The 14,778-nt window shown below is 43.4% G+C and overlaps 1 protein-coding gene and 1 pseudogene across 2 annotated transcripts in view; one reads left to right on the top strand and one right to left on the bottom strand.

The window, feature by feature from the left end:
* Positions 1 to 4,788: 4,788 nt before the first annotated feature.
* On the top strand, positions 4,789 to 7,348 carry LOC139417543 (uncharacterized protein SCO4629-like; annotated as a pseudogene).
* Positions 7,130 to 14,778, bottom strand: part of LOC139416283 (cadherin 26, tandem duplicate 2) — a 26,386-nt gene continuing 18,737 nt past the window's right edge. For both annotated transcript variants that reach the window (XM_071164756.1, XM_071164757.1), the window contains exons 11-17: positions 10,088 to 10,309; positions 9,809 to 9,930; positions 9,639 to 9,716; positions 9,411 to 9,527; positions 9,261 to 9,302; positions 9,020 to 9,124; positions 7,130 to 8,867 (exon numbers count right to left, since the gene is read on the bottom strand). In XM_071164756.1, coding sequence (XP_071020857.1) covers positions 8,658 to 8,867; positions 9,020 to 9,124; positions 9,261 to 9,302; positions 9,411 to 9,527; positions 9,639 to 9,716; positions 9,809 to 9,930; positions 10,088 to 10,309 — 896 coding nt within the window. In that variant the 3' untranslated portion in view covers positions 7,130 to 8,657. The remainder of the gene's footprint in view (positions 8,868 to 9,019; positions 9,125 to 9,260; positions 9,303 to 9,410; positions 9,528 to 9,638; positions 9,717 to 9,808; positions 9,931 to 10,087; positions 10,310 to 14,778) is intronic.

The raw sequence follows: 14,778 nt of genomic DNA, 5'->3' as shown, positions 1-14,778 counted from the left end.
GTTCAGGGTTTTCCCTTATAATATCAACATCACACATTTACCCTTTAGGTTTTCCCTTATAATATCAACATCACACATTTACCCTCTAATAAAAAATGCAAGTACGGGTACGTGTTAAACACTGGAGAAGTCTTAAGTGGAATCCTTGGGACGTCTAACTCTGACGTGTCCCCGTTGAAGATGACATTTATAACGGTTAAGGTAAGGGTAGGGTAAGGTCGTCCCAAGGATTCCACTTAGCATCTGCCGTTAGACATTTGGTCTCAGCTATCAACTTCTATTTTAACAACATTTTCAGAGCCGGAATCTCAGGAATTCTCAATGACACGTCTGTCACCCTCGCTAAAGGATTTTTCTATGTATTTCTCGGTGAAAAAAACAACAGTGTGTTCGAGCTGACTTTTGACCTCTGTGCCCGGGGCCACACCATGGGTCACACACACTAGCGGATGTTTACTGTGTGCTGCTGCTGACTGGACTTCCAGAGGGCAGTGAGGGCGAGCAGGGTCAGGTCAGGCAGTTAGATGAGCAGTCAGGACTGGCACACCATAGCTGCGTTTCATTCCACAAAACGTTTTCCTTCCCTCTGTCCTCATTTACTCCCCTCCACCGATCGAATAGAACTGGGCAGATGAAAGCAATATGACAGAAACTCAACCTGGTCTTAGAGAATTTCGTATTATTATGTATGTAAACCCGAGACACTCCACGAAGTATGATACAGTATGTTACGCTTCATATGGTATGTAGTAATTTGTGGATGTCCTTGACCCATTTCGTATTAAATGTTACGAATTACAATTCATATTATACAGTGGGGCAAAAAAGTATTTAGTCAGCCACCAATTGTGCAAGTTCTCCCACTTAAAAAGATGAGAGAGGCCTGTAATTTTCATCATAGGTACACTTCAACTATGACAGACAAAATGAGAAGAAAATCACATTGTAGGATTTTTTATGAATTTATTTGCAAATTATGGTGGAAAATAAGTATTTGGTCAATAACAAAAGTTTATCTCAATACTTTGTTATATACAGTGCCTTGCGAAAGTATTCGGGCCCCCTTGAACTTTGCGACCTTTTGCCACATTTCAGGCTTCAAACATAAAGATATAAAACTGTATTTTTTTGTGAAGAATCAACAACAAGTGGGACACAATCATGAAGTGGAACGACATTTATTGGATATTTCAAACTTTTTTAACAAATCAAAAACTGAAAAATTGGGCGTGCAAAATTATTCAGCCCCTTTACTTTCAGTGCAGCAAACTCTCTCCAGAAGTTCAGTGAGGATCTCTGAATGATCCAATGTTGACCTAAATGACTAATGATGATAAATACAATCCACCTGTGTGTAATCAAGTCTCCGTATAAATGCACCTGTACTGTGATAGTCTCAGAGGTCCGTTAAAAGCGCAGAGAGCATCATGAAGAACAAGGAACACACCAGGCAGGTCCGAGATACTGTTGTGAAGAAGTTTAAAGCCGGATTTGGATACAAAAAGATTTCCCAAGCTTTAAACATCCCAAGGAGAACTGTGCAAGCGATAATATTGAAATGGAAGGAGTATCAGACCACTGCAAATCTACCAAGACCTGGCCGTCCCTCTAAACTTTCAGCTCATACAAGGAGAAGACTGATCAGAGATGATGTAGCCAAGAGGCCCATGATCACTCTGGATGAACTGCAGAGATCTACAGCTGAGGTGGGAGACTCTGTCCATAGGACAACAATCAGTCGTATATTGCACAAATCTGGCCTTTATGGAAGAGTGGCAAGAAGAAAGCCATTTCTTAAAGATATCCATAAAAAGTGTTGTTTAAAGTTTGCCACAAGCCACCTGGGAGACACACCAAACATGTGGCAACAATGCAAAACGTTATGTTTGGCGTAAAAGCAACACAGCTGAACACACCATCCCCACTGTCAAACATGGTGGTGGCAGCATCATGGTTTGGGTCTGCTTTTCTTCAGCAGGGACAGGGAAGATGGTTAAAATTGATGGGAAGATGTATAGAGCCAAATACAGGACCATTCTGGAAGAAAACCTGGTGGAGTCTGCAAAAGACCTGAGACTGGGACGGAGATTTGTCTTCCAACAAGACAATGATCCAAAACATAAAGCAAAATCTACAATGGAATGGTTCAAAAATAAACATATCCAGGTGTTAGAATGGCCAAGTCAAAGTCCAGACCTGAATCCAATCGAGAATCTGTGGAAAGAACTGAAAACTGCTGTTCACAAATGCTCTCCATCCAACCTCACTGAGCTCGAGCTGTTTTGCAAGGAGGAATGGGAAAAAATTTCAGTCTCTCGATGTGCAAAACTGATAGAGACATACCCCAAGCGACTTACAGCTGTAATCGCAGCAAAAGGTGGCGCTACAAAGTATTAACTTAAGGGGGCTGAATAATTTTGCACGCCCAATTTTTCAGTTTTTGATTTGTTAAAAAAGTTTGAAATATCCAATAAATGTTGTTCCACTTCATGATTGTGTCCCACTTGTTGTTGATTCTTCACAAAAAAATACAGTTTTATATCTTTATGTTTGAAGCCTGAAATGTGGCAAAAGGTCGCAAAGTTCAAGGGGGCCGAATACTTTCGCAATGCACTGTAACCTTTGTTGGCAATGACAGAGGTCAAACGTTTTCCGTTTTCAAACTCTTCACAAAGTTTTCACACACTGTTGCTGGTATTTTGGCCCATTCCGCCATGCAGATCTCCTCTAGAGCAGGGATGTTTTGGGGCTGTTGCTGGGCAACACGGACTTTCAACTCCCTCCAAAGATTTTCTATGGGGTTGAGATCTGGAGACTGGCTAGGCCACTCCAGGACCTTGAAATGCTTCTTACGAAGCCACTCCTTCGTTGCCCGGGCGGTGTGTTTGGGATCATTGTCATGCTGAAATACCCAGCCACGTTTCATCTTCAATGCCCTTGCTGATGGAAGGAGGTTTTCACTCAAAATCTCACGATACATTGCCCCATTCATTCTTTCCTTTTCATGGATCAGTCGTCCTGGTCCCTTTGCAGAAAAACAGCCCCAAAGCATGATGTTTCCACCCCCATGCTTCACAATAGGTATGGTGTTCTTTGGATGCAACTCAGCATTCTTTGTTCTCCAAACACGACGAGTTGAGTTTTTACCAAAAAGTTATATTTTGGTTTCATCTGACCATATGAAATTCTCCCAATCTTCTTCTGGATTATCCAAATGCTCTCTAGCAAACTTCAGACGGGCCTGGACATGTACTGGCTTAAGCAGGGGGACACGTCTGCCACTGCAGGATTTGAGTCCCTAGTGGCGTAGTGTGTTACTGATGGTAGGCTTTGTTACTTTGGTCCAGCTCTCTGCAGGTCATTCGCTAGGTCCCCCCTGTGTGGGTTTGGGATTTTTGCTCACCGTTCTTGTGATCATTTTGACCCCACGGGTTGAGATCTTGCGTGGAGCCCCAGATCGAGGGAGATTATCAGTGATCTTGTATGTCTTCCATTTCCTAATAATTGCTCCCACAGTTGATTTCTTCAAACCAAGCTGCTTACCTATTGCAGATGCAGTCTTCCCAGCCTGGTTCAGGTCTACAATTTTGTTTCTGGTTTCCGTTGACAGCTCTTTGGTCTTGGCCATAGTGGAGTTTGGAGTGTGACTGTTTGAGGTTGTGGACAGGTGTCTTTCATACTGATAAGAAGTCCAAACAGGTGCTATTAATACAGGTAACGAGTGGAGGACAGAGGAGCCTCTTAAAGAAGAAGTTACAGGTTTGTGAGAGACAGAAATCTTGCTTGTTTGTAGGTGACCAAAAACGTATTTTCCGCCATCATTTGCAAATAAATTCATTAAAAATCCTATGTGATTTTCTGTTTTTTTTTTTCTAATTTTGTCTGTCATATTTGATGAAAATTACATGCCTCTCTCATCTTTTTAAGTGGGAAAACTTGCACAATTGGTGGCTGACTAAATACTTTTTTGCCCCACTGTATGTTACGAATTAGAAAAACGTACAATATGGTACAAATTAGCAAAAGGTATGGTATGTTAAGGAATCCTATGGAGGTGGCTAATATTAGTGAAGCTATGGTAAGGTTTAGGTGTTAGGGGAAGGGTTAGCTAAAAGGGTTAGGGGAATGGTTAGCTGACATGCTAAGTAGTTGCAAAGTAGCTAAAAAGTAGTTAGTAGTTGGAAAGTTGCTAATTAGCTTAAATGCTAAAGTTGTCTGATGAGATTCCAACTCACAACCTATGGGTTGCTAGACTTTTGCATTATATGCCCGACTAACCACCCTACTTTTGTTTTTTTGCATTAAGTAACCATCTGTCTTATTATGTTATGGATGGGATTGGGTCCATTTCGGGACAAAAACAAAACAACACCCAATCTAAACCAGAGTGGGTGTGCAAGCAGGTTTGGAGGACAAATCTTGGTGTTAACAGTGCAGGAGTAGAGGTCAATTGAAGAAGTTTATTGTGTCTTATTATTATGTCTTTCTATGGGACCTTTCGCTTCGTTCTACTTCACAAAGAAACACTCATCAGTCTACACTGAGCCAATCGGAGTCAAATACAAAATGGACAAGGCCAATTATTCAGTAAGGGAGGGGGGCTGACTGCAGCTAAAGGAAAACAAGGTTTACAGGAGACTCACCAACCGATTGAATAAGTGACAGTAGACCTAATCAGCCAGTCGGATGAAGAACATTGAAATGTACATTAGCCAATGAGAGTTACACTGAGACAATAACTAGATCGAATTTAGACTAGCCATTCACAATAATGCCAGAGTGTGGAATATGCCGGAACACTGGCAGTGCATCCTGGGTAGAGGATGAACCTGGCTTAATTCATGAATAAACTATTGAGAGATGGCGGAGAAAAGAGAGAACGTTGGGAGAGAGAGCCGCTGGGCTGTGCCAAGCTTTTATCCTTGGGACAAATGAGAAATAGAATGTCAACGTTAACTGCTTCTGAATGATGTTATGTGTGTGAATGAGTTGAACACTGGTGTAGTGCAGCATGTTGAGCCTAGCCACTGCTACTGCTGTCTTTAAAGGATGACCCAATTCACCTGCCCTCAGGGCGTTGTTATTGTCTAGATGCTGCGGCTGTATCAACCGAGTGGACCATTACAGCTCTGTGCTCGCCTGAGGTGAAGCAGGGTGCTTCTTCTCCACACGTGTATTTAATGAGGACACTGTTGACCTGTGAATAAGTATTGTTATTGATTAATTCAGTGTCATCATGTTTGTTTTGGTTATTTGATTTGGTTCTGCTTTTGAAGTGTGTTGTGTTCTCTCCTACAGGGCAGCATGTGAGGGGAACGGACAATGAGGGTGAGAAGTGGGCCAGAGTTCTCTGGGACTACCTTTGTCTGCACCAATCTCCAGAAAAGGCAAGCCTTCGTATCTGACTGTATATACACATAAGATACATTTTGACAGGATACATTTCAAATGGGATTCAAACTGAATTTTAAGTCGTGTAAAGCTACACTCTTTTGGGACGTCATGATTAGCTCATCTGGCTTCACCCAAAATAACATCATAATGAACTATCCTCTCTTACGATGATGTCATATTCCATGTCATACTCATAGATGTTTTGTAATAATCGATGCGGCCTCCTCTGTTCAAATTATGTCGAAATTATGTATGTTCTCTCAGAGTGATGTCATAATAGGCCTGGGTTGCCATGACGTGCCTGTGGCGGAGAGGTCAGCTGATCTCTTCCTGGAAGGATTGGCTCCTTGGCTGCTTTTCACTGGTTACTTAGGCAACCAGACTGCAGGTCAGCAAGACACTGGGCATCTTTCCCGCTATTTCTGTCTTTCTCTGTCCCTCTTTCTGCCCATGCAAGAAAACACACACACACACACACACGCATCAACGCACACATACCGTGTTTGTATGTTACTATCCAATGTCTCTAGAGTGTGTGTTGTGTGTTCCAGGTGTGTGGACGAGGCCAGAGGCTGACGTGTTTTTGGATGCTGCTCTGAGGATGGGAGTGCCCAGGGGGAACATACTGCTGGAGACAGAGGCCACCAACACTGGAGAGAACATCCGCTTCTCCTACAGGCTGCTTAAGGAGAATAACATCCCAGGTGAGACTCTCCTCATTACAGACACACCGATGGAGGATATATTTATTTTTTTACATGAAAGGCATCTGTTATTGGTGTGGCATTATTCTACAACTAAGGTGCAGAGGAGCACAACTGAATCACTGAAACACATTTTAGCCAAGCCGGGATTGTGTTGTTATGCTTATACAGAAGGCCTATGTGTATTTTTGTAATTTACCCATTAGTGATTGTGTTTGTCATGTGTCTATCCCAGCCCACAAGGTGATCCTGGTCCAGCGGCCCTTTACGGAGCGCAGGGTTTTCACTACCTTCCTGCGCCAGTGGCATGACCAGGAGGAACACACGCATGCATCGTCAGTCTCCTCCCAGATGGGAATCTGCCTACCCCCACCCCACTGTGGGCACTGCCACAGACCTCATCACGTGCATGCTAGGTACTCTGTCCACAATATCAAGACTTGTGTGTGTTTTCGATAGAACTTTAGACCATGTAAGATAGTAAGATAAATATGTCTATAATTATTCACTGGCCAGCAAGCCTCATCTTTCTAGTGCAGGAGTGTATGAATGCATTCAGAATCAAATATTCTGAAAGTCAGTATTTTTTCCGTTGCCAACCATTTCACTTAACGCAGTGTAGGAATAACAGACATGAGTGTATGATGCTATGTGTGAGGTTTACACGTTGTGCTTGTGTATTCCAGGTGTTCTAGAGAGGATCCGTGACAACCCACAGAAAGGCTTTCCAGGTGGAACAGGAGATCACACCCAGGACTCTCTCTGCCTACCAATGGCTCCTGGCTACATTCCCAAGTCAATGCACAACACACACGCCCATGCGTGAACGCCTGCACACACTTCCACGCACTCACACTTGTCCCTACGTTTTGCTATGTTGATGCTGCTGATAAGTCGGGATGGTTGGGAATTGAACATTACATCACAGTAAACATATATTTTGGAAAGATGTTTGTTTCATTGAAACCGTGACTTGAGATGCATCGAAAATATACCACAGAACTCTGCATTACTACGTATGTAAAACGAAATGAACGTAAAACAATTACCTTTATTTAGATACCAAAAAACACTTATAGAATATACATTCAAAGCCAACACCAACACAAACAAATAAATCAACCAGACTTCAGCGCAAAACTTTCAACCCAAGCTTTCATTGGTAATCCAAGCATGCCCCCATGTATATAGATGGGGCTGTTGTGGAACAGGTTGAGGGCTTCAAGTTCCTCGGAGTCCACATCACTTAGGAACTATCATGGTCCACACACATCAACACAGCTGTGAAGAGGGCCGACAACACCTCTTCCTCCTCAGGAGGCTGAAAAGATTTGGCATGGCATAGGCTCTCAGATCCTCAAAAATGTCTACAGCTGCACCATTGAGAATATCTTGACGGGGTGCATCACCGCTTGGTTTGGCAACTGTTTGGCATCCATCCACAAAGCGCTACAGAGGGTAGTGTGTACGGACCAGCACATCACTGGGGCCGAGCTCCCTGCCATCCAGGACCTCTATACCAGGCGGTGTCAGAGGAATACCCTAAGAAATGTCAAAGACTCCAGCCACCCAAATCATAGACTGTTCTCTCTGCTACCGCACGGCAAGCGGTATCGATGCACCAAGTCTGGAACCAACAGGACCCTGAACAGCTTCTACCCCCAAGCTATAAGACCTCTAAATAGTTAAACAGTTAACCAATAGCTACCCGGAATATCTGCATTGATTATTTTTGCGCTAATCTCTTTTGACTCACCCCATACACTGCTGTTAGTTACTGTTTATTATCTATCCTGTTGCCTAGTCACTACCTGTATGTACATATCTACCTCAATTACTTCGTACCCCTGCACATTGACTCGGTACTGGTAATCCGTGTATATAGCCAAGCTTTAATTACTTGTCTATTTATTCCTTGTGTTATTGTTTTTATACTTTTTGTTCAATTTTTTTCTACTATGTATATATTGTTTCACTGCATTGTTGGGAAGGGCCCGTAAGTAAGCAGTTCACTGTTAGTCTACACCTGTTGTTTACGAAGCGTGTGAAAAATACAATTTGATTTGGGAATCATCATCATAACCATCGTAGAAAACAATATTACACTATTCTGACTCAATGTATTTTCTGAAGAATAAAGAGGTAAGCGATGGTGTGGTATGTTCACTGTTAATTCACCTCTAAATTGCAGCCATCGCATTCATAAAAGCACAGAGCCAAGTCAATGCCATGCAAGTATTTTCCCACTACATGTCTCTCTCTGTGTGTGTTCTCAGTGGTCGATCATTGTTCTCCTTTCAACACTGAGTTCCATATTGGTCTTTGTATTGATTGATCACTGATCTTCATAGTCCTGTGTGCATTTGATGGTTTTTGTAAAAAAAAAAAAAAAATGACACTGCTTCCAGATTTTGCAAGAGCAAGTTTGCTGTTGAAGAATGAGTGATCCAGTCCAGTTTATAATCCAGGAATGTGGCCGGTGACCTAGCCTGCTATGCCAATGCTATCTAGCCAGTCCTGGCAGAGCCTTTTGCCCCAGAGGGTGAGGGCAAGATGGGCTTAGGATGCGCTGAGGTCTGCGGTGTTGCAGATGGAGGCCAGGGTGTTGAACCTGGGGCCCAGGTAGAGGAGCGTGTCCTGGTCGAAGAGGGTCTCAGGGATGGAAATAGCATCCAGCTGGAGGTCTGTCTCTAGGTCCCCCTCTTCAGCGTAGGGGTGCGGGACATAGTCCCCCAGCTCTTCTCCTTGAACTTGCAGGGTGTACATCCTCTGGAGAAGGTGGAGAGATGGATGGAAGGAGGGCAGGAGGGAGGGAGAGATTGAAGTGAATGGAGGAGAGTTGTGGTCACAATAAGGTTAATCGACAAACATTTTTTCATTGATTACAGCAATGACTGTTTGTGACTGTTGCACATTGTTACCTGATTCAGTTGGGTCATCAAGTGCCCGGATTTGTCGAGACAATTATCTTCTTCCCATGAGGAGTATCTTGTTCTTGTCTTCATTGATCTGCTCACCATTGACACCTGAGTGATGAGAAACACAATATCACTACACAGAACACACACACGTACAACCAACACAATGCAACATTAGTAAAAATGAAAGTCTCAGAAAAAATTGCTTACATAAGGTTAATTGAAATATGCCATTTTGAAATACCTGTTCATAATAACCGTTGGAGCGTAATTTTGTGGGCGCACTCTGAAACAAAATGTTAAATGTTGCTGTAACACAGTGCCACTGAGAATTGAATGGACAGGGCAAAAATGTATAAAGGTAGTAGATTTATTTGATTGCTATATAACCTACCTTGCGCAGGGTGGTTCCTCGTTGAAACTCTCCCTGTTGTTGCTCTTGGTAGGAGGAGGAATACTTGGAATATCCTGAACGTACCTGTGCTCGCATACTGGCTGACTTCTGTACAGCCTGGGAAAATATATAATATTGACTTGTCATGGTTACACAGTTTTCCATTTGTCAAATATGCCCAGTATGAACCAAAATAATTGATTGATTGAACATTGCAGGTTTCCTAACCAACATCTTCTTGATGGGTTGAAAAGCAGCTTTCGTTTCCACCTGGCTGTCCACTTGGAGTATGGTAGCCGTAGGCACCTGGGATCAAAAACAGCATATCGTATCATTTCCAGAGAAGAACATGTGATTGTAGTGATAGTAATGTTGTCTGTAATGTTGTCTGTGGTTACCTTGCAATCAGTTCCTGGGATCTCAATGTTAGATTTGAGCAGATGTTCTCCAGAGATTTCATCGAGAGGGATCAGCTTCAGATCTCTCTTAGAAGTCATCAGGAGAGCCAACAGTAGAAAACCTAGGAGGGACACACATTTTGATTAGATACAAATCTTCATTCACACTAACCTGTTCTAAATGTATTTAGTGGGGGCCATTTTGCCAAATAAACACTAGGTGGCGATGTAGGCCAGTTTGTCTTTTCCACCAAACACAAGACTCAAAAGACTATATACCTAGTAGTAGCAACATGGCAGCAATGACAATCCCTACAGCACTCTCTCCAATCTTGGATCCAGTGGCCCTGCGCATGCGGCAGCTGGCCACCGTGGAGCAGTCACACACGGTGACAGACAGGTTGTGGAGGGCACCCTGACCCTGCAGGTCAAACACCTTCAGCAGCAGCTCGTGGTGACCTGCGTACACTGTGTTCTCCTTCACCAGGTTCACTGTGTAGCCTGGAGGGATGTGTAGTGAGAAAGAGAGATAGCAATAGCATTAGTTTAGCTAGTTGAGAACTGCATGAAGTATAGGCCTATAGTATTGAGAGACTTATGCCACATTCACATGCTAGTCAGAAATAGAAAACTCTGAAATTTCTGACTTGCTAACTCGTTGTAGAAAGATGATTCCGAGTGTCCCACTTGGGAAGTATCAGAATCAACCAATAGGAAGCTCTATGCAAATAACTTACAATGATTTGAACTCTGAGGTTACGAGCATGTGAATGTGGCATGAGGCCTTCTTGTGCAAAAGCTACAGTTGAAGTTGGAAGTTTACATACACTTAGGTTGGAGGCATTAAAACTATTTTTCAACCACTCTACAAATTTCTTGTTAACAAACTATAGTTTTGGCAAGTTGGTTAGGACGTCTACTTTAGGCATGACACAAGTAATTTTTCCAACAATTATTTACAGACAGATTATTTCACTTATTTCACTGTATCACAATTCCAGTGGGTCAGAGGTTTACACACACTAAGTTGACTGTGCCTTAAAACAGCTTGGAAAATTCCAGAAAATTATGTCATGGCTTTAGACGCTTCTGAGGCTAATTGACATCATTTGAGTAAATTGAAGCTGTACCTGTGGATGTATTTCAAGGCCTACCTTCAAACTCAGTGCCTCTTTTTTCTAATCAAAATATCAGGGGAAAATCAAAATAAATCAGCCAAGACCTCAGAAAACAAATGGTAGACCTTCACAAGTCTGGTTCATCCTTGTGAGCAATTTCCAAACGCCTGAAGGTGCCACGTTCATTGGTACAAACAATAGAATGCAAGTATAAACACCATGGGACAACACAGCCGTCATACCCCTTGAAGGAGACGCGTTCTGTCTCCTAGAGATGAACGTACTTTGGTGCGAAAAGTGCAAATCAATCCCACAACAACAGCAAAGGACCCTCTGAAGATCTGGAGGAATCAGGTACAAAAGTATTTATATCCACAGTAAAACAAGTCATATATCGACATAACCTGAAAGGCTGCTCAGCAAGGAAGAAGCCAGTGCTCCAAAACCAAACTAAGCCAGACTACGGTTTGCAACTGCACATGGGGACAAAGATCGTACTTTTTGGAGAAATGCAATCTGTGTTAGTCTTGCAAGCCGAAGAACACAATACCAACCGTGGAGCATGGCGGTGGCAGCATCATTTTGTGGGGGTGCTTTGCTGCAGGAGGGACTGGTGCACTTCACAAAATAGATGGCAACAAGAGGAGGGAAAATTATGTGGATATATTGAAGCAACATCAAATGGGTCTTCCAAATGGACAATGACCCCAAGCACACTTCCAAAGTTGTGACAAAATGGCTTAAATACAACAAAGTCAAGGTATTGGTGTGGCCATCACAAAGCTCTGACCTCAATCCTATAGAAAATTTGTTGGCAGAACTGAAAAAGTGTGTGCGAGCAAGGAGGCCTACAAACCTGACTCCGTTACACCAGCTCTGTCAGGAGGAATGTGCCAAAATTCACCCAACATATTGTGAGAAGCTTGTGGAAGGCTACCCAAAATGTTTGACCCAAGTTAAACAATTTAAAGGCAATGCTACCAGTATGTAAACTTCTGACCCCCTGGGAATGTGATGAAAGAAATAAAAGCTACAAAAAATCATTCTCTGTACTATTATTCTGACATTTCAAATCAAAAATCAAATCAAATTTTATTTGTCACATACACATGGTTAGCAGATGTTAATGTGAGTGTAGTGAAATGCTTGTGCTTCTAGTTCCAACAATGCAGTAATAACCAACGAGTAATCTAACCTATCAATTTCACAACTACCTTCTACACACAAGTGTAAAGAGATGAATAATATGTACATAAAAATATATGAATGGGTTATAGTACAGAACGGCATAGGCAAGATGCAGTAGATGGTATAGAGTACAGTATATACATATGAGATGAGTAATGTAGGGTATGTAAACATATAAAAGTGGCATTGTTTAAAGTGGCTAGTGATACATGTATTACATAAAGATGGCAAGATGCAGTAGATGGTATAGAGTACAGTATGTACATACGAGATGAGTAGGGTATGTAAACATTATATTAAGTGGCATTGTTTAAAGTGGCTAGTGATACATTTTTACGTACATTTTTCCATTATTAAAGTGGCTGGAGTTGAGTCAGTATGTTGGCAGCAGCCACTCAATGTTAGTGGAAGCTGTTTAACAATCTTGAGATAGAAGCTGTTTTTCAGTCTCTCGGTCCCTGCTTTGATGCACCTGTACTGACCTCGCTTTCTGGATGATAGCGGGGTGAACAGACAGTGGCTCGGGTGGTTGTTGTCCTTGATGATCTTTATGACCTTCCTGTGACATCGGGTGGTGTAGGTGTCCTGGCGTGTATGGCCAAGCAGTTGTGGGTCAACAGGGAGTACAAGAGAGGGCTCAGAACGCACCCTTGTGGGGCCCCAGTGTTGAGGATCAGTGGGGTGGAGATGTTGTTAGCTACCCTCACCACCTGGGGGCGGCCCGTCAGGAAGTCCAGTACCCAGTTGCACAGGGTGGGGTCGAGACCCAGGGTCTTGAGCTTGATGACGAGACTGGAGGTTACTATGGTGTTAAATGCTGAGCTGTAGTCGATGAACAGCATTCTCACATAGGTATTCCTCTTGTCCAGATGGGTTAGGGCAGTGTGCAGTGTGGTTGCCATTGCGTAGTCTGTGGACCTATTAGGGTGGTAAGCAAATTGGAGTCGTTCTAGGGTGTCAGGTAGGGTGGAGGTGATATGGTCCTTGGCTAGCCTCTCAAAGCACTTCATGATGACGGAAGTGAGTGCTACGGGGCGGTAGTCGTTTAGCTCAGTTACCTTAGCTTTCTTGGGAACAGGAACAATGGTGGCCCTCTTGAAGCATGTGGGAACAGCAGACTGGGATAAGGATTGATTGAATATGTCCGTAAACACACCAGCAGGCTGGTCTGCGCATGCTCTGAGGGCGCGGCTAGGGATGCCATCTGGGCCTGCAGCCTTGCGAGGGTTAACACGTTTAAATGTTTTACTCACCTCGGCTGCAGTGAAGGAGAGTGCGCATGTTTTGGTTGCGGGCCATGTTAGTGGCACTGTATTGTCCTCAAAGCGGGCAAAAAAGTTATTTAGTCTGCCTGGGAGCAAGACATCCTGGTCCGTGACGGGGCTGGTTTTCTTTTTGTAATCCGTGATTGACTGTAGACCCTTTCACATACCTCTTGTGTCTGAGCCGTTGAATTGCGATTCTACTTTGTCTCTATACTGACGCTTAGCTTGTTTGATTGCCTTGCGGAGGGAATAGCTACACTGTTTGTATTCGGTCATGTTTCCGGTCACCTTGCCCTGGTTAAAAGCAATGGTTTGTGCTTTCAGTTTCGCACAAATGCTGCCATCAATCCACGGTTTCTGGTTTGGGAATGTTTTAATAGTTGCTGTGGTTACGACATCGCCGATGCACTTGCTAATAAACTCGCTCACCGAATCAGCGTATTCGTCAATGTTGTTGTTTGACGCAATGCAGAACATATCCCAATCCACGTGATCGAAGCAATCTTGAAGCGTGGAATCGGATTGGTCGGACCAGCGTTGAACAGACCTAAGTGCGGGAGCTTCCTGTTTTAGTCTCTGTCTATAGGCTGGGAGCAACAAAATGGAGTCGTGGTCAGCTTTTCCAAAAGGAGGGCGGGGGAGGGTGTTATATGCGCCGCGGAAGTTAGAATAACAATGATCCAGGGTTTTACCAGCCCTGATAGCACAATCGATATGCTGATAAAATTTAGGGAGTCTTGTTTTCAGATTAGCCTTGTTAAAATCCCCAGCTACAATGAATGCAGCCTCAGGATATGTGGTTCCCAGTTTACATAGAGTCAAATAAAGTTAGATCAGGGCCGTCGATGTGTCTGCTTGGGGGGGAATATATGCGGATGTGATTATAATCAAAGAGAATTCTCTTGGTAGATAATGCGGTCGACATTTGATTGGGAGGAATTCTAAGTCAGGTGAACAGAAGGACTTTGAGTTCCTGTATGTTGTTATGATCACACCACGTCTCGTTAATCATAAGGCATACCAGAAAGATGCTTGTTTCTGTCGGCGCGATGCGTGAAGAAACCAGCTGGCTGTACCGACTCCGATAGCGTGGCTCGAGTGAGCCATGTTTCCGTGAAGCAAAGAACGTTACAGTCTCTTATGTCTCTCTGGAATGTTACCCTTGCTCGGATTTCATCAACCTTGTTGTCAAGAGACTGGACATTGGCGAGTAATATGCTCGGGAGCGGTACGCGATGTGCCCGTCTCCCGAGCCTGACCAGAAGACCGCTTCGTCTGCACCTTTTACGGCGATGTTGTTTTGGTTCGCCGGCTGGGATCCGATCCATTGTCCTGGGTGGTGGGCAAAATACTGGATCCACTTCGGGAAAGTCGTATTCCTGGTCGTAATGATGATGAG

The sequence above is a fragment of the Oncorhynchus clarkii genome, chromosome 9 (genome assembly GCF_045791955.1).
Source record: "Oncorhynchus clarkii lewisi isolate Uvic-CL-2024 chromosome 9, UVic_Ocla_1.0, whole genome shotgun sequence".
Classification (NCBI taxonomy): domain Eukaryota; kingdom Metazoa; phylum Chordata; class Actinopteri; order Salmoniformes; family Salmonidae; genus Oncorhynchus; species Oncorhynchus clarkii.
The sequence above is the reverse complement of the archived record's forward strand: the minus strand, read 5'-3'. Positions and strand labels throughout refer to the sequence as shown.